Source organism: Rhinoderma darwinii, chromosome 3 (genome assembly GCF_050947455.1).
Source record: "Rhinoderma darwinii isolate aRhiDar2 chromosome 3, aRhiDar2.hap1, whole genome shotgun sequence".
In the NCBI taxonomy this organism is placed as follows: Eukaryota; Metazoa; Chordata; class Amphibia; order Anura; family Rhinodermatidae; genus Rhinoderma; species Rhinoderma darwinii.
Genome location: NC_134689.1, coordinates 347450880 through 347474104, shown reverse-complemented (window position 1 = coordinate 347474104; position 23225 = coordinate 347450880). Strand labels below are relative to the sequence as shown.

Sequence of the window (23225 nt, the reverse complement as noted above, 5' to 3'; positions counted from 1 at the left end):
TCTAGCAGAAGGTTTCTCAGTTCAGTGCCAAACCCGAGAGGAGTCATCTGGAGTCTCACAGGGGTGTCTGGATGGATGTCGAGCCTATTTTCAGGAGTCACAAGAGTTCTTCCCTTCTGATCTGCCACAGCAATGCCTAATACGGGATAAATGGTACAATACTTCACCGTGTACGCAGTCAACAGTGCATAATCTTTTAAAGTTCTGCACGGCTAGGGACGCACTTCTGATTATTGTACGTTTACATTTGCGTAACACTTTCATAACAGTGTTACCCTCAGATTTCTAGATGGGATCACAATTTGGTACATCTGATTCATCACTCTTTCTACTCCCCCCTTTATGCATTGTAGAGGGCAAACTTAGAGCAGAATCAGGCCGTGACTTTGAACTTGGCAATGATCGCATCCGTAGATGCCGCTTTATCTTTAAATGCATTGATCACAGCGTAAGACTCAGTCAGCTGTGCATCAATATCATCACCATGATTTCTCAAATCTATCACCTGCGATTCCAGCATGCAAATCTGCTTATCTCTAACAATTTTACATTGGCCATTCTCTGCCAGTTGTATCTGCAAAGCACAAACCCACTTCACATTGTTGACACAACTCTGCCAGTGAAAATTTGAGGAATAACTCTTCATTTCTGAGTTATCAGGCTTTCACGTTTCCTCATAAATACAGATAAGTTTAGTGAGAATGTGCAGCCGTTTGGAGGCTTTATTAAAAACACTCCTCTTGCTAATACACATCTTATCATGTGCATAAGCCTCATCCAGCAAAATGTACCACAGCATTCCTGCTGGCTTGTATGTGTAGCTCGCTTGCCTGACGATTCGTAGACGTAGAGCAGCACGCCGAAAAACAAATAAAATACATTAATACCTTAGAAAAACAACAATAAATAACTAGGTTCTTAATTCTATCCTGTTTTAAGCCTTAAATTTAACTGTGTTACACGTCCAAACTTCAAGGTCGATGTTGGAAATCTTGTAGTTTCTCCACAACATCCTCTTCCTCACTGAAGTCTAGCAGAAGCTTTCTCAGTTCAGTGCCAAACCCAAGAGGAGTCATCTGGAGTCTCACAGGGGTGTCTGGACGGATATCGAGCCTATTTTCAGGAGTCAGAAGAGTTATTCCCTTCTGATCTGCCACAGCAATGCCTAATACGGTATAAATGGTACAATACTTCACCGTGTACGCACGTTAACTGTCCACGCCTATCCGCTTATCTTAGTTCACGTATTAACACAATTTTATTGTACAAAACACAGAAATAATATTGACAACAGTTTGGGCTGGCTCGCCAATGTAAAAGGGCTCGTAATTTGTGGGGTTCTCTGGCTAGTGTTGCCCACTACTACTACCTCCTCTATATTAGGGTCACTAGGGTTATGCCTAGTTCCCCTACCTTTCTCTTATATTAACGGTAATCTACTTGCTTTGCTACTAAGTAAGTGGATAAGACTATATAGTAGAAATAAAGGTAATATTTATTAATACACACAGTAAATAATACTTAAATAAAATACACAAAACACAGTAAATAATCACAGTATAGTATCAGTGTATCCCAATACACATAACAACTTAATATGTATTGAATACACTGACACTACACATAGCACAGTATAAACAAGGTATCACAAATACTATTCTATATCACCACCCACTTATTTAAATATACATATAAGTTACGTTGCAATACATACACGCTCACTATTTCTGTCCCACTCCCTCCTCACTATAACTGTTCCTGTATACTAATGGTTAACAAGAGAGGTGGAGGATAAATGGTTACCAGGGGATAATCAGGTAAAGAGTTAACAATGGGAATGTGCAGCCAGGTGGGAAAGGGTTAACCAGGGATGTGTACCAGGGGATGTGCAGGTAGATAAAGGGTTATACCAGGGAATGTGTAGGTCAGGTATATAAAGGGTTAATAGGTATTTTCGTTGTATAGTGGCAGGTAAGGGTTGAATCAGGGGACAATGGTCATTGTATAGGGGGAAGGGTTAAACCAAGGAAAATGCTCGTTATCTAGGAGGAAAGAGGTGAAACTTAGGGGTACGTTGGTGGAGCGGTGAGGGATGCAGCAAGAACGTCGGTGGAGCCAGGAAGCAGGAAAGGTCCGTTGGTGGAGCGGTGAGCAAATGAACTGAGCTTGTTGGTGGAGTGGTGAGGGTAGCTGCACTCCTGAGTGTACCGACACAGGGCTATTTAAACCCTGCCTGTACGCTCGTAAATGGGGGTGAGTGGCGCTCGCTCCCGGCTAACATGGGTCGGCGCAACGATATCACATCGCCGGCCGACTCATGAGTGCGAGAGCCCGTGCGAGCGCCTGTGCGAAAACCCGCGAGAGCGCCCGTGCACGCGCAATGTTTACGTGGAGACAGGAGATCAAAAGCAGTATCTCCTTTCTCCATCAGTTTTAAGCAAAGCAAGACAATGACTAATTGTCCTGCTTTGTTTTTATGCCGTCTCTCATGACCGTATCTCTACAGCCCTGGCTCATGAGGCAATATAGATCTATATATATATATATATATATATATATATATATATATATATATATACATACATATGTATATATATGGGACACTTCCCTTTACAGCCATGATACTAATTTAATTGAATACAGTCTCACGCCATCCAGTAAAAAAAAAAAAATGCATTAAACATATACGTTTTTGAACATCTTAGTCTATGAGTGATGGATGGCCAACGGACCTCATCTATTAGTCATCAGTCACAGCCATCCAGTAAAGAAATGCATAAGTTAAACGTATATGTATTTTAACACGGGACTCTTTGGGTGACGGATGGCCGTCAGATGCCTCTGAGTACATTTTTACCGCGACGTGTGAAACCAGCCTTGATATAGGAATCTATGGGTGACAGATTACTAACGGATGGCATCTGTTGGAGGTACACATTTTTTTTACATTTATTCAATATCTCGCACCATACATCTGGGATTATGGCGGATTTAGCCTTCAGTCACATCTGCATTCTTGTTTTCTGCTCTGTCAGAGGAGCAGAACAACGAAAAACCGGAGCCACCAAAACCGTTGCATGATGCAAACCAACGGCGCCCAACGGAACCCTTTGGCTTTAAGGGGTTACACTGGGTTTCTGTCATGCTACGCTCTTGTGTCTGCCAGAAGTTACAGAATCTGCATTGGAGGCCCCTAACTGAGCCTCAGACCGAAATGTAAGCAGAGTCTTAGGGCATGTTCAGACGTGGCGGACAATTCCCGTCAAAATCTACATATGAAACATGCAGATATAGTTGCATATTAGCAGCAGATTTGCCACAGGTTTCAACCTCTGTATTGCAATGACTGAAATCCACAGTGAAAATCTGCTTCTTCTCCGCAGCATGCTCTGCTTTCATTGGGGATTTTTCCCATTACATGTGGATGGGGTTTTGTCTTATTTACTTAATCAAGTCCTTTCATGATAAACCCATTACTGTGTCCTGCCATAATATTGCTATCGATATTGTCTTTTTCACTTTCTAAGGTTGGCCACACACTGTATGATATTTGTGAAGATTGCTCAAAGATTTCATTGTAAACATTCAGAAGCTTTGTAAGTAATGTAATAACTGCTCCACTAACGGCGTGTTATTTTTACAGCAAATCAACGTGTTTTCTGAATTGGTAAAATAACTTTTGCATTGATTTTTATTTGTACACAGTCATCTCTGAATGTCTGAAGGGTATATTCGGATAGCAAAAATTCTATCCAAAATGTTCATTTTTGCGTATATTTGACAGATAATATCTGGGCATTTTTTTTCTTTCTTTCTGGAATATGTCGTTTAAGAAGCTATTCAATACTGGAAGAATAATATGCCTTACTATCGTTTTTATACAATGACACTCAATGCAACTGTATGGTGCAGTACAGTTTCATTTGTTTTTTTTTTTTACATACAGTTGGGTATATGTTTTATTTTGGAAAAAAATCAAAACAAAAAACATACGCCATAACTGTCTGGCCATATACGTGGTGTGAAAAGAGGCCTTCGTGATACATGATAAAATCTTCTGAAAAAACATACAGTGTATGGCCAGCTTTAAGAAGCCTGGATTTGCTATAGTCTCTATCTAAGTACCTTCATTAAAGGTTCTAAATCACTATTTAATTTTTTTTAAGCTTCAAGAAATGCTGATTTACAATGTTACCAAAAGCAAAATGTTAAAGGAGATAGGTTTGGAAATTGTGGAGGAGTCAAAGGATTTTATACAAGTTGTAAGGCACAGTAAGTCCTAGCCATTTATATTCATTTGCTACTCAATTTTGAAATAATATTTTTTCAATTCACCTGTTTCAAAATATTGGTGAAAATTTAAGAACTGTAGGTAAATGTAATGTGTTTCCCATAATATTGATTAGAACAATAGAAGGAAATAACAAATATGCAGCATTTATAAAACAGTTTTCCATTGGCAAATCAGGCATGCTACATATTAAAACTAGTTCCATGTATATGCAAGAAATTGATGTATATCGACAAAAAAAATCATTACTAGCAGTAATAAAGGGCAGCAGTAACATGCAAAGCTTCAAAAGAAATGTTTTGGCAAGTCGAACAGGTATATGTGAACATTTCACTCAAATGTATCCATCAGGATAAAATACATCTGGGTGGGGAGGGGGACAAGAGGAGTCAGAAACTTGTTTTAATATCCTCTGTGCCCAGGTGCAGCTGAACAGGATGAAGTTAGTCCATTATAATGGTTTCACCAAGTCTGCCAAGTCAGTGTACAGAAGCAACTTTCAGTGTTTTTTGGTGAAATGCATAGTCCTCAAATTAAAGAAAGTATATGGAAGGTGATGGAGCTGGTGGAGGAAAGGATGTGAAGAACATCTGTGTATCTAAACTAATGTGAAATGTTTATTCTGCATTATTTAAAGGAGTTGTCCCATCTGACCACGCGCCTTTAGGGTGTCAGCTGTCTCCCATGATGAACTGATCACCGGGGATCTTGTTGCTGAAATGGCACATACAGTTTATGCCGCAGGAGAAATGGCACACATTGACCCCAATCTATACATATGCTGCCAATCTATCACATATATATGCTGCCTCTCAATTACATATATATGCCCTATTTATGGCATTTGAACTGGGGTTGATCCCCAGTACAGCCAATTTGAGGTCTAGAAATATCCAAATGAGAAAACTTTTGATATATTGTAGGTGCGTCTTTGAATAGTTATTGCTGTAGATTCCAAGTTTGTATTAGAGCATATTAATAATGTCTTCTTGGGGTCAAATAAGGTTTCCCAAATATGGAAAAATAATTTAATCTTTTTTTTTTACTTTTTTAATGCCTGTGAAGAGCTGTATAATAACGTGGAAATAAGGTTCTTTAAAATCATTAAGTTATTAAAAACACTATTGATATTGTCATTTCGTTTGGATCTCCAGAGATGTATTGTGTGGAAAATTACAGTGCATGATAATGGATGGAGAAGCAATAGTAAAACCAGACATGGCCATATCTTACCATAACTCCGAATATCCCATCTGTCTAACAGGCGACTTTTTGACTGATAATTTTATTGATCCTCTTTGGATTAAAGATGGTACAAAGTGTGGTGAAAATAAGGTAACAAAATACAAAAACAATGTCTTCACAATGTGATAAAATGAACAAACACCTGATGGAACATTTGTGTTTGGGCATGACCACACGTGGCGGATTTCCTCCGCAACTGTCCGCATCAATGCCGCACAGAATCTGCGTTGCAGATTCTGCTGCGGATCTGCACAAAATGTGCAGAAAATTGATGCGGACTAGCTGCTGCGGACTGCGGGAAAAGTGCTTCCCTTCTCCCTATCAGTGCAGGATAGAGAGAAGGGACAGCACTTTCCCTAGTGAAAGTAAAAGAATTTCATACTTACCGGCCGTTGTCTTGGTGACGCGTCCCTCTTTCGGCATCCAGCCCGACCTCCCTGGATGACGTGCCAGTCCATGTGACCGCTGCAGCCTGTGCTTGGCCTGTGATTGGCTGCAGACGTCACTTAGACTGAAACGTCATCCTGGGAGGCCGAACTGGAGACAGAAGCAGGGAGTTCTCGGTAAGTATGAACTTCTATTTTTTTACAGGTTGCTGTATATTGTGATCGGTAGTCACTGTCCCGGGTGCAGAAACAGTTACTGCCGATCGCTTAACTCTTTCAGCACCCTGGACAGTGACTATTTACAGACGTCTCCTAGCAACGCTCCCGTCATTACGGGAGCCCCATTGACTTCCTCAGTCTGGCTGTAGACCTAGAAATACATAGGTCCAGCCAGAATGAAGAAATGTCAAGTTAAAAAAGCAAGACGCATCCGCAGCACATATAACATGTGCATGACAGCTGCGGACTTCATTGCAGAAATTAGAATCTCCATTGAAGTCAATGGAGAAATTCCGCCATGAGTCCGCCACTGCTTCGCAACAGACAGAGCATGCTGCGGACACCAAATTCCGCTCCGCAGCCTATGCTCCGCAGCGGAATTTTACGCATCGTCTAAACGAACACTTCTAAATAGAAGTGGAAGTCAATGCAGAAACGGCTCCGCTGCGGATTAACGCTGCGGAGTGTCCGCAGCGGAATTCTAGTGAAATTCCGCCACGTGTGAACCCAGCCTTTCTGTTGCCTGCACAATGTATGCGGAGTCATTAGCTTTCACAGTACAGAAAAACGAATAATGCAAATGTAGAATTGTATGTCAGAAAAAGTGTCTTAGGGCTTACGAGCGGCCCAGTAATGATATAACTTCCTAGTGAAATGATTGACTACATTCTAATAGTGGAAGAATTGAGTGTCTCTAGGTTTGGCAAATGAAGCCTGTGCTCTTGGTCTTCTAAGTAATGTGTTGGACATCAATAAAAGGGCTCCAGTTTAAGAAAGTGCCTACAACTGATACAATAACCTGCTTTGATGTAGAATCCAGACAAACAATGTAATGCAGTTTGTCTATATCGGGCTTTCAAAAAGTGGCATTGTAATCTACATATAATTGAAGGAGACAAATATAAGGGCTGAATTATTATAGGATTTCAGCAGTTCCTACAGTCTAATGGTCATCCGAGGCGTCTTGAAAAACCCTCCTATTCTAATTAGTTGCCAAAGAGTTCCAATAAGTGTCAGTCACAGCTCCCATCGGTTTCAGCTAAGGACACAAATAGCAGCAGCAGTGACCCTCAGGCCCCATGCACACAAACGTATTTTTTCCCTCCCGTAAATACTGGCGTAAATACGGGTCCTTGGTCACATGTATTCGACCTGTATTGCACCAGTATTTACGGACCCATGCCCGTAAATACGGGTCCGGTGTCACCAGTATTCCACCCGTATTTACGGGCACGTTTTCGATGCAAAATTGCACTGCACTAATCGTCAGCCCCTTTTCTCTATCAGTGCAGGATAGAGAGAAGGGGCAGCCCTTTCCGAGGTAAAAGTAAAAGAAATTCATAAATACCCGGCCGTTGTCTTGGTGACGCGTCCCACTTTCAACATCCAGTCCGACCTCCCTGGATGACGCGGCAGTCCATGTGACCGCTGCAGCCAGTGATTGGCCTGTGATTGGCTGCAGCGGTCACATGGGCTGAAACGTCATCACGGGAGCCCGGACTGGAGGAAGAAGCAGGGTGCTCTGGGTAAGTATGAACGTCTATTTTTTTTACACGTTTATTTATATTGTGATCGGTAGTCACTGTCCAGGGTGCTGAAACAGTTACTGCCGATCAGTTAACACTTTCAGCACCCTGGACAGTGACTATACACTGACGTCGCCTAGCAACGCTCCCATAATTACGGGTACACACACATAGTCACCCATAATTACGGGAGCCCCATAGACTTTTTTATGGGCCTGCTCGTGCCGTAATTACGGCCTAAGGCCCCATGCACACGAACGTAAAAATGCCCGTAATTACGGGCCGTAATTACGGGTCCATAGAGTTCTATTGGCCACGGGTACCTCCCTATATGCTTACGAGAAGGTGCCCGGCCGTTTAAAAAATATAGAACATGTTCTATTTTAGTGTCAGCCACTGTACCTCCATTAGGGTTAACCACAGTATCCGCATAATTGTAAGTGCCAGAATCCCCCTTAAATGTTTTTTTTTCTACAGGATATACCATAAATGTCAAATAGGTGGGGTCCCCACCACTGGAACTCGCACCTATAAGGTGAATGATGGTCCCCTGAACTACATGAGCTGTGAAATTATAGTTTAGTGTGGATTGTTCTAGAAATGCCTTTAAATTGATATTTTTTCGATGCCTTTTATTTGAGCAGTTGCTTAAATCTACGGCATTTCTTTTTATGTTTTCAGATATGCAGCAATAAAAAATGCACCAACATCTCTAGGTCAGATGTAATATGTCAACGGGAAACAATGTGTAATGGTCACGGAGTAAGTATATAGCAAGTCCTCCCTAGTATTGTGACAACATTTAGATTTATGTGATGCAAACTTTTACAGAAAGTGCTATATCTACCTGTTAATAAAAGTAAAAGGCTAGTATATAAAGTACAGAATTTGGTCAAAGGCTAATGCTAGGGAGACCATAGAAAAGTGACCCAGGAACCCAGCTCAGGGTAATTACACGTTCCCATTGATATCGTTGAATTGGGCAGGACTCCCCTTCGACATTACCAAAGAGAGAGAGGAATCAACTTGATGGTCATATTCTCGTCTTTAAACAATGACCTCCCTAATGCTAGGGAGACCATAGAAAAGTGACCCAGGAACCCAGCTCAGGGTAATTACACGTTCCCATTGATATCGTTGACCTGGGCAGGACTCCCCTTCGAGATTACCAAAGAGAGAGAGGAATCAACCTGATGGTCATATTCTCGTCTTTAAACAATGACCTCCGGTTCCTTGCAGCACTAGAGCATGGCTTCATATCCATCTATAGGAACATCTGCATGGAGTTTGTATGTTCTCAACACATTTTAAGTTGTATATAGAATGTCACTTAAAATAAGGATTAAAAGATATGGAATAGACCTGGTGCCCACTCCCTACTATGCCAGTTCAACACTTGGAATCAGTGATTTTGATATCCATCCCAAAAAATTAAAACACTGAAACTAAAATCTAAACAATTGTCTTCTTCTTCTTCTTACTTTGAGATTTGCAATAATAAACACAGGTGCCATTGTGATGCTGGCTGGCATCTACCATTTTGCAATAGGCGTGGTGATTTTAGACAACTGGATACAGGAATAATAATAATAGATGATATTGGTAAGTATTCTCCATTATTAGTTTTATTAAGTTTATTTAGAGTTCATGATTTCATGACTTTTAACAGCATGTTAAGTAGCACTAAATGCCAAGCAGCAGCTCCAAAAGCAAATACAAATGTAAAATGTGTAAAATAAATATATAACATTGCATATTAGTCATTAGAATCCATATTCATTTGATATATTGAATCATATAAGAGAAGAAAGACATAACTGAAAGGGGTTCAAAGTAGGGCAACTAGATTCATTAATGGGATGGATGAATGCTCTCATAACAAAAGGTTACAGTAATTGGGCTTGTTTAGCTTGAAAAACCATGCCTTAACCCCTTAATGACCGGGCCATTTTGCACGTTAATGACCAAGGATTATTTTTTGTTTTTTCACGGTCGCATTCCAAGAGTCGTAACTTTTTTTTTATTCCGTCGACATAGCCGTATAAGGGCTTGTTTTTTGCGGGACGAGTTGTATTTTGTAATTGCACCATTTTTAGATGCTTACAATATATTGATTAACTTTTATTAACTTTAATTTAGGAGAGAATTGAAAATAAGCAGCTATTCCAGCATTAATTTTCACGTTATAAATTTACGCCGTGTACTATGCAGCGTAAATAACATGTTCACTTTATTCTATGGGTCGGCACTATTATGGGGATACCAAATCCGTATAGGTTTTATATGTTTTTCCTACGTTTGCACAATAAAAACCCTTTTAGAAAAGGGTTTTGCATCGCCGCGTTCCAAGAGCCGTCATTTTTTTATTTTTCCGTCGATGTGGCCGTATGTGGGCTTGTTGTTTGCGGGCCAATGTGTAGTTTTCATTAGTACTATTTTGGAGTACATAGGACTTATAGATTAACTTTTATTTTATTTTTTATGGGGGGAATGGGAGAAAAGAGAGAATTTTGCCGTTGTTTTTTGCGGTTTTTTTGGACGCCGTTCATCCGGCGGTTTATTTAATGTGTTAATTTTATTGGTCAAGTTGTTACGATCGCGGGGATACCATATATGTGTATGTGTGATTTGTTTTGACACTTTTACTGAATAAAACCACTTTTTGGGCAAAAAAAGTAGTTTTATTTGATTTTGACTGTAATTATTATTTTTTTTTCTAAAAACTTTATTTAACTGATTGACATTTTTTTTTTTAGTCCCATCAGGGGACTTCACTATGCGATGTGCCGATCGCATATATAATGCTTTGGTATACTTAGTATACCAAAGCATTATTGCCTGTCAGTGTAAAACTGACAGGCAACCTATTAGGTCATGCCTCCGGCATCGCCTAACAGGCAGATGCTGAAGGCAGACCTGGGGGTCTTTGTTAGACCCCCGGCTGTCATGGAAACCCGACGGCGACCCGCGATTTGTTTGCGGGGGCGCCGATCGGTTGACAGAGGGAGCTCCCTCCCTCTGTCAAACACATTAGATGCCGCTGTCACTATTGACAGCAGCATTTAGTGGGTTAAACTGCCGGAATCGAAGCGCGCTTCGATTCCGGCAGTTGCAGCAGAAGCCAGGCTGAGTATAACAGCTGTGCTCCTGCTGCTGATCACGTGGGTACAGTGACAGTACCCGCGCCATCACAGGACGGATATATCCGTCCTCCTGCGCGAACTAGCAGCTGCTGAGGACGGATATATCCGTCCTTCGGCGTTAAGGAGTTAAAGAGGCTCTGTCACCACATTATAAGTGCCCTTTCTCCTACATAAGGAGATCGGCGCTATAATGTAGGTGACAGTGATGCTTTTTATTTAGAAAACAATCTATTTTTACCACTTTATGAGCGATTTTTAGCTTTATGCTAATGAGTTTCTTAATGCCCAAGTGGGCATATTTTTACTTTAGACCAAGTGGGCGTTGTACAGAGGAGTGTATGACGCTGACCAATCAGTGACCAATCAGCGTCATACACTTCTCTCCGTTCATTTATACAGCACATAGCGATATAGCTATATGGCTATGTGCAGCCACATAATCACACTATAACGTTACTCAAGTGTCCTGACAATGAATATACATTACCTCCAGGCAGGACGTGATGTGTATTCAGAATCCTGACACTTCTGAATCTTTTCTGTGAGATTACAGCAAGGCAAACGTAATCTCGTTTGAAATGACAGGTTTTGTCTTGGCATTAAGAAACTAATTAGTATAAAGATAAAATCGCTCATAAAGTGGTAAAAATAGATCGTTTTTCTAAATAAAAAGCATTACTGTCACCTACATTATAGCGCCGATCTCCTTATGTAGGAGATAGGGCACTAATAATGTGGTGACAGAGTCTCATTAAATGTGATCTTATTAATATGTTATATATATATATATATATATATATATATATATATATATATATATATTATGTTTTATATATATACTTATAATACACTTACTGTATTTTTCGGACTATAAGACGCACCTGACTATAAGACGCACCCAGGTTTTAGACAACAGAAAATAGGAAAAAAATTCATATTTTAGTTCTTTTACAAAGAAAAAACTATTGGTTAAAAAAAATAACTTGTTCAGTTTCACCACATTTTGAGAGCCATAACTTATATTTTTCCATCGTTTCAGCGGTGTGAGGGCTTATTTTTTGCGGGACGAGCTGTCGTTTTTATTAGCATCATTTTTTTGGTATATAAGATTTTTTTTTATCACTTTTTATTTCATTCTTTTCAGCGCTATGGTGACCAAAAGACAACCATTCTTGGGTTTTAAATTAAAAAAATTTACGCCATTCACGGTGTGAGTCAAATAATGCTATATTGTAATAGTTTCAGAGTTTTACGGACGCAATGTAATTTTTACATTGTGCCTGGGGAAAAAATTTGAAAAGGTTTTTTTTTTTAACTTTGAAAAATTTTGACACTCCTGAAAATGTATCTAACTTTTTTTTTTTTTTACACATTTTATTAGTTCCCCTAGGGATCGCTGGTACAATACACTGCAATACAAGGACGAGTTACGGAAACAGTGTAACTTGCTGAGCAACGCTGTTTCTGTAATTCCCATAGTAGTGAATGGCAGTTACAGAAGCAGCGTAGCATGCTACGCTGTTTCCGTAACTACTATTCAGTTTCATGGGAGTTACGGAAACTGCGTAGCTTAGCGAGTTACGCTGTTTGAGTAACTCGACCATGTAACCAGGAAGTGAAGTGGCCGGAAGACAGCGGAGTCGAGTAAGATAGAACAGGGTTTAGGGGGCCCCGTTCTAGAGATATATGCGGGTCCCAGAGGTGGGGATAAGTCATAAATATCCTTCATGGGAAAACCACTATAAATGCTGCGGTCGCTATTGACTGCGGCATTTAACTAGTTAAACGACCAGGAACAGTGCGATCGCTGTTCCTGGTCGTTAGAGCAGCGTGTCAGAAGCTGACACCTGCAGTGTATGGAGCGGGATCAGCGCGTGAGCCCGCTCCATACATCATCCCCTCCCCATGATGTACCGACACATCACGGGTCGGGAAGGGGTTAAGTAAGAAGCGGTCAGGGGGCCCGGCGCTACTGGGTCCCTTGACTGGTGACTATAAGACGCAGGGACTTTTTAGCAAGATGTATTCTTGCTAAAAGCTGCGTCTTATAGTCCGAAAAATACGGTACTTATACAAGGGCTGTACAAAATGTGCATGAACTATTCATTCCAAGATATTCGCAAAGGAATATGGAACATTATTTATGTGTGTAGGAAAGACGGTTCCATTATTAATATAGGAAAGGTTCTTTCAGACTGAAACTTAGCCCAAGAGCTAGCAATGGCAACCCCCCCCAAAAAACAAACAAAAAACAAGACCGACAGCTCAGAACCAATAATATTAGAAGTTATAATTAAGGAATATAATGATGTTAAAAGAGTTTGTCCACAAAAAAACATGTATCACCTATACACGGGATGTATCTAAGGGGAGAGACAGAGATAGCTGAGCTCTTTACTAAGCTATTTCCGTCACTCCCATAGACATTAAATGGAGTGGCAGTGTGGACACGTATCCGCTGCTCCATTTAAACATTTAGCACCTATCCTGTAATTAGGTAATACATGTTTGCCTTTGTGGGGTCCAATAACTTTCTTTTTCCCCTGTGAGGATAATTTGCCTACAATTGCCCAAGAGGTTTTGTTCTGCCTTCCTCTGGGTCAAACAGCAAGGTCTGTGAAAAGTGGAACTTGATGGGCATGTGTCTTTTTATGTATATTTTTTTCTTTTTACAATGTTCTGTGTATATAATCAATTCTAAACATACATTTATTATATTTCATATAGATGAAGACAATGGAAAGTGTTCCAGTTATGAGGCCATATATATAAGAAATTGGCTGTTAATAGTTTTTTTATTGATATTGCCTCTGATAATCCTCATACTTATATTTTGTAAAAGGAATGTGTTACCAAAGTTTCTACACAAGTAAGTTTGATTTTCTTACCTGGTTTTACATGTTTTACTAAATTTAGTAACTGGTCACACTGGTAAAGAAATTCCAGGAGTTATTTAGGCACAAAGTCTGAACAGATCTACGTAGGCTGCATAGATGTATTAAAACCTCCCATTTATAACGCTGCATAGCAGTACCAAGAACATAAAACTATATGTATGAAACAGACAGAAGACTTCAAGACAACCCCTATTCAGATTAAAGCCACATCAGAAGCCCCACTTTTACCACTGGGGGAAACAATGGTTAACTTTCTATTTCTCTTCCAGCAACCACTGCAGGGGACATATAGTATTGCATGCTGACCATTTAAATGAATGGCTGACCATTGAATGGGTCGGGTCTACCAAAGCAAGAGCTGGTCTTTGTTAATGGTTCTCCAATCCGGCTAATAAAGTGGTGTTCCCGAGCCCTAATAAGGCATAGGGGTTGTCTCGATGGGGCAATCCCTTTAAAGATTCTACACGATTTACAAATAGCAGTCCATTAACATGACCTTAATAAGTATTTTTGTAATTATCTTCTATGCACAATTTTTACATTTTTGGTACACAATGACAGTGGTGATTCCTAGCCACTAAAAATGTTACGGAGCTGTAGGTATTGTACTATGAGTTGTACGGATCTCATGAACATATGATGAAAATTAAAAATTAATGGTCCTGACTTAATAATAATAATAATAACAACAACAATAATCATAATAATTGTCTGTAGTCTTATTCTATGACCTAATTTAATGTTCTATTAACTTTCTAAAGAGCTGATGAAGAATCCAACCCTGATTCATGTGGAGACGAGAGTAATACTGAGATGAGGACTGTAGTTAACACATAATTCATACTTCATTCTCGTATTCATCTGTTCAGCTATTGTGATACAATGTTCTGCAAGTTAAAAAAAAAAGTAGATGTAATTCCAATGAAGGTGGTGGTTAACCGGAGTTAAATATCATAGCAATAGTTCAAATATATAAAATTGATGCAAATTACATTTCAGGCGTGTATCTTTATTTTATTACAATTATTTTATTATGTATGGATTCCTTTTTTTTTTTAATGAAACTCAAGACTATTATTACAGTAATATTAGCAAATTTGTATTACATATCTAGCAGAGCTGAATATTTTATTAAGGGCCTATTCACATCAGCGTTGGCTTTCCGTTCCGGGGTTCCGTCTGAGGTTTCCGTCGGGTGAACCCCGCAACGGAAAGTCAAACTGAAACCACTTCTTCCGTTTCCGTCACCATTGATACTGTTTGGCAGCTGTTAACAGTCTGTCTTTTCACACGTAAATGCCTCTCATCGTGTGAACATACCCTTATACCAAGCGTGAACTATTTGTTGAGATCAGAGGTTGACAGTGTAGGTAAAGGGTAATTAAACCTTCAACAAACTTCTGACATGTCATAGTGACATGTCAGAAGTTTTGATCAGTGGGGTCCGAGCACTGAGACCCCCACCGATCGCTAGAACGAAGCGGCAGACGAGCTCGGGTGAGCGCTGAGCCGCTTGGATCCTAAACGGCTTTTCTCGGAAAGCCGATATAGCGGTGTACGGACTCAATAGAAAGTCTATGCGCCTGTACACCGCTACATCGGCTTTCCAAGAAAAGTCGATCAGAAACCTAACAGCTGAGCGCTCACCCGAGCGATTCTGCCTCTTCGTTCTGGTTATCAGTGGGGGGTCTCAGTGCTCGGAGCTCCACGCATCAATACTTCTGACGTGTCACTATGACATATCAGAAGTATGTTGAAGGTTTAGTTACCCTTTAACATAGAGCTCCCAACATTATTACACTGAGATGCTGATGTTTAGTGCGACACCTCCTGCAGCTGTGCTCTGCACATAATAAAGTACTCCTGTGGACCCGAGTGAGTGTTCTGATATACACAGAGCAGGATGGCATGGAGCATGGTGTGGCACCATCGTTGTTTCATTTTTAACTTTAGACTTATCTGTAGAGAATAGATCCCCTTCTAACTTGATCTTGGGTTAGAAAGGACCTTTTAAAGATGCTCCCTCAAACAGGAGTTATGGGTCTGGGGTCACTTAATGCCCAACACTTCACCTCCCAATGGGCATGTTGCTGATACTCATCTCAGTGCAATTGTCTTTTTGCAAAGAAGCCACCACCTATTAATGGTATTTTCCCAAGATATTTAAATGAGTTTTAATAGGGCTTGTAATCCTGCAGTATTTTTGCACCAATGGTGCCCGCCATTCCCCGATCCTTTCTTTTTATCTTCCTTATGTGATCACGTGAAGTCTATGAAACATTGTGTGATCAAGGAAGTCAAACACCACCTTATGTTGTAATATCCTTATGTAGGAAAAGTAAACAGAAAGGACTGGGGACAGTGCAGAATTACTAAGGTAAGTGTATTACATTATTTTTTTTGTTTTAGACCTATCAGAATTAATTTGCATATCCCAAAAAAAACTTTAATTCCTAACTAAGGCTTTACTATTATTAAAAATTTTCTATCTCAACAAGGGCAAGAAAATACTGTATCATACAACATAATGGAACCCAGAACAAGCTGCTGGAGAGTTCTTCAATATATAACAGGGTTTTCTGTAAGGGGGAAATTAAAATTTTTGCTAGTTGGATTACATGAATAGCATTGTAAATACTAGCGCTTTTCCCTCAAGGTGTTGTCCAGATCTAGTAACTGGCGAAGAAATCCACGGTTAGGGATGATTCCTCTTCTGTCCTTTACTGTGTTAATGGCTTCCACCAAAGTCATGTGATGGTAAATCATGAGATATGCAAGCACCAGTGTGGCCGATCTGCTCACCCCCACGGCACAATGGACCAAAATTTTCCCTAACAAAGGAAGCAAAACATTCATTGAAGAATGCCAATTTAGTAAACAATCATTATAAAATATACTTATTATTTTCTAGTCTCCTTATATACAAAAAGTTTAAAAAAGTGCATAGAACATGTTAAAGGGGTGTTTTTACACTTTTTTCTATTCTTATTTTCTTTTGGGTAAAGAAAATATAAAAAATGTTGGGGTTCTTTTATGAGGACCAAGGTAGTTGTAGTGAGCCCCAGTACTCTCTAAAGCACTAGGACCATAATCAGAATATAGGCACTGTATTCAAGGAGTGCCAACATGGTCCTGATGCCTTGGACAGTGGTGAAGGTCCTGGAAAATTCTTAATCCTAAATACTACTGTAACTTATTTAGTTTGTTTAAAAAAAAAAAAAAAAAAAAAAAGCTAAATCTCATTTCATTAAAGAGCTTGACCAAAATACTCATCTTTCTACATAGATGCAACTGGAATCCATCTATAAATATACTATTATTAGCAAGCATTAAAAATACCATAATTTTATGTTTCCGAAGTTCAGTACCACAATCCTTTGTGACTGTAAGCTATATTTAAGTTTCTCACTGTTGTCTTTGGAAGGGAGGTGATGGTGGCTCAGGGGTTAGCACTGTTGCCTTGCAGCACTGGGGTCCTGGTATGGTGTTTGTATGTTCCCCCATATGGTTTTCCTTCAGTACTCCAAAAACAATTACTAATACTGTAGGTTAATTGGTTCCTATGAAACTGACTGTGAAAGTGATTAGAATATGTTTAAAAGATAACATTTTGCATGAACTCCATCTTGTATGGTAGGCGTCCATTTTGGATCGTTGGAATCCATCTTTTGGCCTGAAGGAGCCATCTTGAGATTAATAAGTAAAAAGTAAATGTCAGCAGATGTCCTGAAGCAATTCTATGTTGTGTTCTTGAATTGAATGTTTTATTACTCTTGTAAGGAGCAGATCAAATAGCCTTGGCTGAATGGACAATGACATTGTTTACCATGAGGGAAGGGGATTCAGCCCTCTGTTTAATTAATTTAAACTTATCTGCAGTCTCCATTCTCTAGTGAGATAAGAAGTAGAGAAAAATTTACTTGTGTCTCTGAAATGTGTGTCTTCCCATGGGACAAGGTTCAGGCCACCTGGGGCTTGGAGGGTGAAGAATTATTATAATGCATTGAAATATTCTCATTGGCTGAATCAGAGTCATTATCATGTTGTAGATGATTGGCTGAAACCAAAGCCTACACCTTTCCTGTCATTATACTTATATACTTGTTTGGATCAATAAAGATCAGAGAAGGATTTTGAGCATACAAGCCTGGTCTCTTGTGTCATCTTTTCTCTCAGATATATATATCTATTACCTATGATTTGGAAGCTGGATAAATCACTGGAGGGCAGGTATCGGTTGACATACCCATTACAAATTTCAGTCTAATATATTTTGGCCCATGATTGCGTTAACACTGACCTTAGTGTGTAGGGGTGTCTGGGATAGGGAAAATAGATTGTGATTCATTGGGGACAGGGTCGGATGTGAATGGTAAAAATCTTTGCACAGTGCAATAAAATATGCTGGCGCTATATGACAATGGTAAAGAAAGACAACTTCTTTGAGCACGTGCATGAACAGTATCAATCACTATGGCAAACATCTATAGAGCAGGCGACAATAATGCTATACAATATCATATTTCAAATGATACAATGTGAATTTTGTTTCCAGGTGGAGAGATGCTTTCGTTATAACATAAATGTACAACTCACTTCCATCTCAAGAAGCCCAGGAGTCGATTTTCAAAAATATCAGTTGTTTTCGATTTCTCAAAATGTTTGGTGACAACTACTATGGCCCATAGTGGTTGTCACCCAGCTTTTCCAGTGATCTGTAATTAATATTTACACATTTAGTACTCACCTCTTTTTCTGAGGGTGCGGTGTATAAAATCTGCTGCCGGATAGAAATGCACAGTCATATCAAAGGTGGGGGAATCTTGAGCATCTATCCCCATGTACAAAATGTTCATCCCTTTATAGTACTCATCGCCCCCTCTGAAGCGACTGTGTGTAGCATTCAGGATGTGAGTGATACCCATCCGATATAGTTCACCTTTATTGGCTGCTATCTCCCTGCATTCGGAATAAAAAAAGTCTCTCAATAAATTGTATCTGATAATAAATATCACTAGGATTCTAGTTATACAAGGAGATATTCTGCTAGTATGGGAACCATTTTCTAGAAAAACGCAGCTTACAATGTATAATAGTAGTAATAATAATCGTGGAAATCACTTTCCGCAGTAGGGATCTCAGTTTTGTATGGCATGTCACTGCTTTGGCCAGTGATTATGAAGCGTCCATGGCCGTGGACCGTCCGGATTACTCACCCCCCGATGGCCGCAGCCATGGATCTGTGAGCGCTGGCCCGCATCTCCTCCCTAGGGGACGCCAGCGCTCCCTTCCGCTCCGTTCTGCTGTGTCCCGTAGGACATCTATTAGCCCAGGATCACCCTGGACTATAAGAAGGGCCCTGCCCCTTTCCTTTTTGCCTGAGCATTGTTGTGTTTACCCGTGTTAGTTGCAAATGGTCCCTTAGTGTTATCCTGTTCCCAGTGTTCCCGTACATGCTACCTGTATCCTTAGAAAATTGGAGTCGTCTTGTGTGGCCGGTCATGCCTGCTGTGTTACACCATGCCTGGTGTCTGCTGCCAAGGTCCCATCTGAGCCTAGCCGTAGCTACTGTCTGAACTACGACAGGTACCCTTGTGTTTGGACTATATATACATTGACTTGGCACACTGTTTGGCCAGCTGCTATTCCGCTACGGCGGTATGGCCCAGTGGGTCCACATACCCACAGATCGTGACAGATTGACTGCCATGGTCATGTGTTGAGTACGGCACATCTTCGCTGTGGTCTAGTAAACAAAGATAAGTGGGCGACATGGAACCATTAGCATGGGAATGTGGGAGAGTTATTTGTTAGTCATACGCTTGGGGTTTTGCAAAAGGTCTGAAGTGCATGTTAAGGCCAGGATCACACACTCAGTTTTGATGCAGTTTTTGTTTAAATGTTTTAAGCCAAAGCCAGAAGTGGATCTAAAATCAAGGAAAGACATAAAGAAAGGATGGTCAAAGAGGGACAGTTAAGGGCCTTTTATACAGCGTGGCACACAGAGTCCTGTGCGCCTTTGTACTGCGCAGGCACAACTACTCCGTGTTCCACCATATAATTCTCTCTGCATCGCTATATGTTTGAGATCAGTCCAACGTACAGATTCGATGGAGCATAGCACAATTATTTTTTTTTGTCGGAATCAGACAAACAATGTATGAAATCATAGGCATATGGAAGTACATTAGAAACCTATAGATTTCTTTGGGTGCCATATTACAGCTCTGTACAGAGCAGTAATACCTGCAATACAGCCATGTACATAAAGCATAAGGCTGAGTTCACACACAAATAAATGCACATTTATAAGTGCAAACACTAAAAATTATTTAATATATGAACGCTGATATAAAGAACCAAAAATATACAAATTTGCAATGAAGCAAAATGGATGCCTTTATTTCCAGTCAAGCTATAAGAATATGTGATGTATATGTAAATAAAATATAACTTTTAATGGTTAGGATTAAATATAATTAGAACAAAGACAAGAATCAAAATCTAAAATTTAGCCAGAGTTCACTGACAGGTGGATTTGTATCGATCAGATACAAACAGTGTGTAGTGTAAACTGTCTGCCTTTGTGTCTCCTGCGGCGTCTGCAGAACACCGGGCGACACAATTGAGTGGCGTATATATCTTAGTCAGTGGAGACTCTGAAGTTAAAAATATTATGGAGGCCCCCCCGACATGTTTCGCTGCATACGCAGCGTCTTCAGGGGTTCAAATGGGGCACTCTGGCTAAATTGAACTCTGGCTAAATTTTAGATTTTGATTCTTGTCTTTGTTCTAATTATATTTAATCCTAACCATTAAAAGTTATATTTTATTTACATATACATCACATATTCTTATAGCTTGACTGGAAATAAAGGCATCCATTTTGCTTCATTGCAAATTTGTATATTTTTTGTGACAATTTAATGCCTGCCAGCCTGCTGGGTCTCTTCTCATTCATACCTGCCTGATATAAAGAACCAGACTCCTGGACTCCTTGCTGGTTCTACTCCAAGCTTACAGCACCATAGATCATAGGTTTAGTACAACCACGGGGTTCATGTGGTCTGGGTGGGAATGAGGCATTAGCCCTATAGACTTAACCTGAGGCTACATTCAGACGAGCGTGTCCGATTTGCGCACGTAAAAAACGCAGCGTTTTTCCTACATCACTGCTCAATGTATTTGATGCGTGAAACACGGACAGCACACGGATGTGGTCCTTGTGTTGTCCGTGGTTTTCACGCACTTATAGACTTCAATGGGCGGCTAGGTGCGTGAAAACGCACCAATATAGGACATGCAGTGAGTTTCACGCAACGGACACGCAATGTGAAAAACAACGCATGTGTCAATGGCCCCATTGAATTGCATGGGTCCGTGTGCTGTGAGTGATTTCAATGCACATCACACGGTCGAGTACTGCGCTCATCTGATTGAGCCCTATGGCTGAGTTCACAAAGTGCAAATTTCAAGTAGTTGCTTTTTTTTGCTTTTTAGTTGCAGGAGTGTATCCTAAGGACAGGAGAAGTGAATAGTGGAATGCTATATACACACGTACATCCATTCTATTTTATATGAAGGAATTTTCAAACAGCAGCAATACGAAAATAAGAAAATAATCAATAGAATATCATAATAATAGAATAAGAATAACGTAATTGGTTTGCGATTCGCTGCCCATTAGGATGCATTGGCGATTAGATTTACATGGTGTAAGACCTGTCAAATATAGCAATATTTACCACTATAAGGGTATGTTCACACGACAGCGTCCGTAACGGCTTAAATTACGGGGATGTTTTCAGGAGGAAACATCCCCGTAATTTCAGCCGTAACGGCATGTGCAGGCGCTTGAACGCCGCATCCATTACGGACGCAATTGGCGCTGCTTTTCATTGGAGTCAATGAATAACGGCTCCAATTACGCCCCAAGAAGTGACAGGTCACTTCTTTGACGCGGGCGTCCATTTACGCGCCATCATTTGACAGCGGCGCGTAAGTATACGCCTCGTGTGAACAGACAAACGCCTCGATAGCGTTGACAAACATCTGCCCATTGAAAGCAATGGGCTGACGTTTGTCTGTTCACACGAGGCGTATATTTACGCGCCGCTGTCAAATGACGGCGCGTAAATGGACGCCCGCGTCAAAGAAGTGACCTGTCACTTCTTGGGGCGTAATTGGAGCCGTTTTTCATTGACTCCAAAGAAAAGCAGCGCCAATTACGTCCGTAATCGACGCGGCGTTCAAGCGCCTGCGCATGCCGTTACGGCTGGGGATGTTTCTTCCTGAAAACATCCCCGTAATTTCAGCCGTTACGGGCGCTGTCGTGTGAACATACCCTTAGGGTATGTTCACACACCCTAATTACGGACGTAATTCGGGCATTTTTGCCCTGAATTACGTACGAAAAATGCGCCTCGATAGCGTTGACAAACATCTGCCCATTGAAAGCAATGGGCTGACGTTTGTCTGTTCACACGAGGCGTATATTTACGCGCCGCTGTCAAATGACGGCGCATAAATAGACGCCCGCGTCAAAGAAGTGACCTGTCACTTCTTGGGGCGTAATTGGAGCCGTTATTCATTGACTCCAATGAAAAGCAGCGCCAATTACGTCCGTAATGGACGCGGCGTTCAAGCGCCTGCACATGCCGTTACGGCTGAAATTACGGGGATGTTTCCTCCTGAAAACATCCCCGTAATTTCAGCCGTTACGGACGCTGTCGTGTGAACATACCCTTACAGCAGATGTAAGTCAAAGTCTTTACTTTAATAAAACGAGAAATTCTAGGCAAAGTCTTTCTTTCCATATCTCTATATATTATTATCACTTCCTGATCTCCCAAGTAGAGCCCTGGCTGCACCTCATCTGCATGGTTCCTTATAGTTTTCCCAGTATATAGGATCTTTTCCAGTTCATACACACTTAGAATTGGATGACTGTTTCGTTGTAACGGTCCCCTAAGCAACGAGCTGCGGTAAGAATATCTGGAGGTCATGATGATCTCTGAAACATGAATAGAAATGGTAATCTATTTGAGACCTGCCACGAAAAGCAAACTACTAGTTACAAAGGTCTATATTTTGTATATATACAGTAGTTTACATTGGTTTTAATTCAGGGGTTAAGGGTGCAGTCACGTGGCGTATTTGCCATTTATTTCTTCAGTGTAAAAATACGCTGCAAAATACTGTATAATGTCCAATGGGAAAAATATTATGCAACTGAATATTTTTCCCAGAGGCTTACAATGTAAAGTTTTCGCAGTGTAAAAAAACAAGGCAAATACGCCACGTGTAACCAGTCCACACTTGCTGGTGTAGTATGATATAGATTGGTCTCTTAGTCTATCATAGTATTTTATTTTCTGCCTGCAGATATGCATAGAGTCCTGTTTTCAGCACAGTGTGTAGATTTTCCATTAGTAGGAATTTAGTTATTTGAAGTAGAGTGCATCACTTTCTACACCACTGACAGCTAGTAATGTTCCACAAATCCGTCTTCCTTACCT

At 40.4% G+C, this 23225-nt stretch overlaps 2 protein-coding genes across 3 annotated transcripts in view; one reads left to right on the top strand and one right to left on the bottom strand.

Moving 5' to 3' along the window:
• Positions 1–14700, top strand: part of LOC142748213 (disintegrin and metalloproteinase domain-containing protein 9-like) — a 58988-nt gene extending 44288 nt beyond the window's left edge. For both annotated transcript variants that reach the window (XM_075855329.1, XM_075855327.1), the window contains 6 exons: positions 4167–4272; positions 5446–5626; positions 8349–8429; positions 9155–9269; positions 13538–13679; positions 14469–14700. In XM_075855329.1, coding sequence (XP_075711444.1) covers positions 4167–4272; positions 5446–5626; positions 8349–8429; positions 9155–9269; positions 13538–13679; positions 14469–14544 — 701 coding nt within the window. In that variant the 3' untranslated portion in view covers positions 14545–14700. The remainder of the gene's footprint in view (positions 1–4166; positions 4273–5445; positions 5627–8348; positions 8430–9154; positions 9270–13537; positions 13680–14468) is intronic.
• A 1474-nt stretch (positions 14701–16174) lies between these two features.
• DUSP26 (dual specificity phosphatase 26) lies at positions 16175–22716 on the bottom strand. The gene is made up of 3 exons (XM_075855326.1): positions 22545–22716; positions 18455–18662; positions 16175–16538 (listed from the first exon to the last, which is right to left on the bottom strand). Exons 1-3 carry the CDS (start codon positions 22710–22712, stop codon positions 16345–16347), a joined length of 570 nt encoding a protein of 189 aa, XP_075711441.1. The 5' UTR covers positions 22713–22716; the 3' UTR covers positions 16175–16344.
• Positions 22717–23225: the final 509 nt, after the last annotated feature.

Coding starts and splice junctions, on each gene's coding strand:
- DUSP26 (XM_075855326.1), bottom strand. CDS start 22,712: ATGACCTCCAGATATTCTTACCGCAGCTCGTTGCTTAGGGGACCGTTA. Junction 18,663..22,544: donor TCTACTTGGGAGATCAGGAA/GTGATAATAATA, acceptor GAATGCAGGGAG/ATAGCAGCCAATAAAGGTGA. Junction 16,539..18,454: donor CCGCACCCTCAGAAAAAGAG/GTGAGTACTAAA, acceptor TTCCTTTGTTAG/GGAAAATTTTGGTCCATTGT.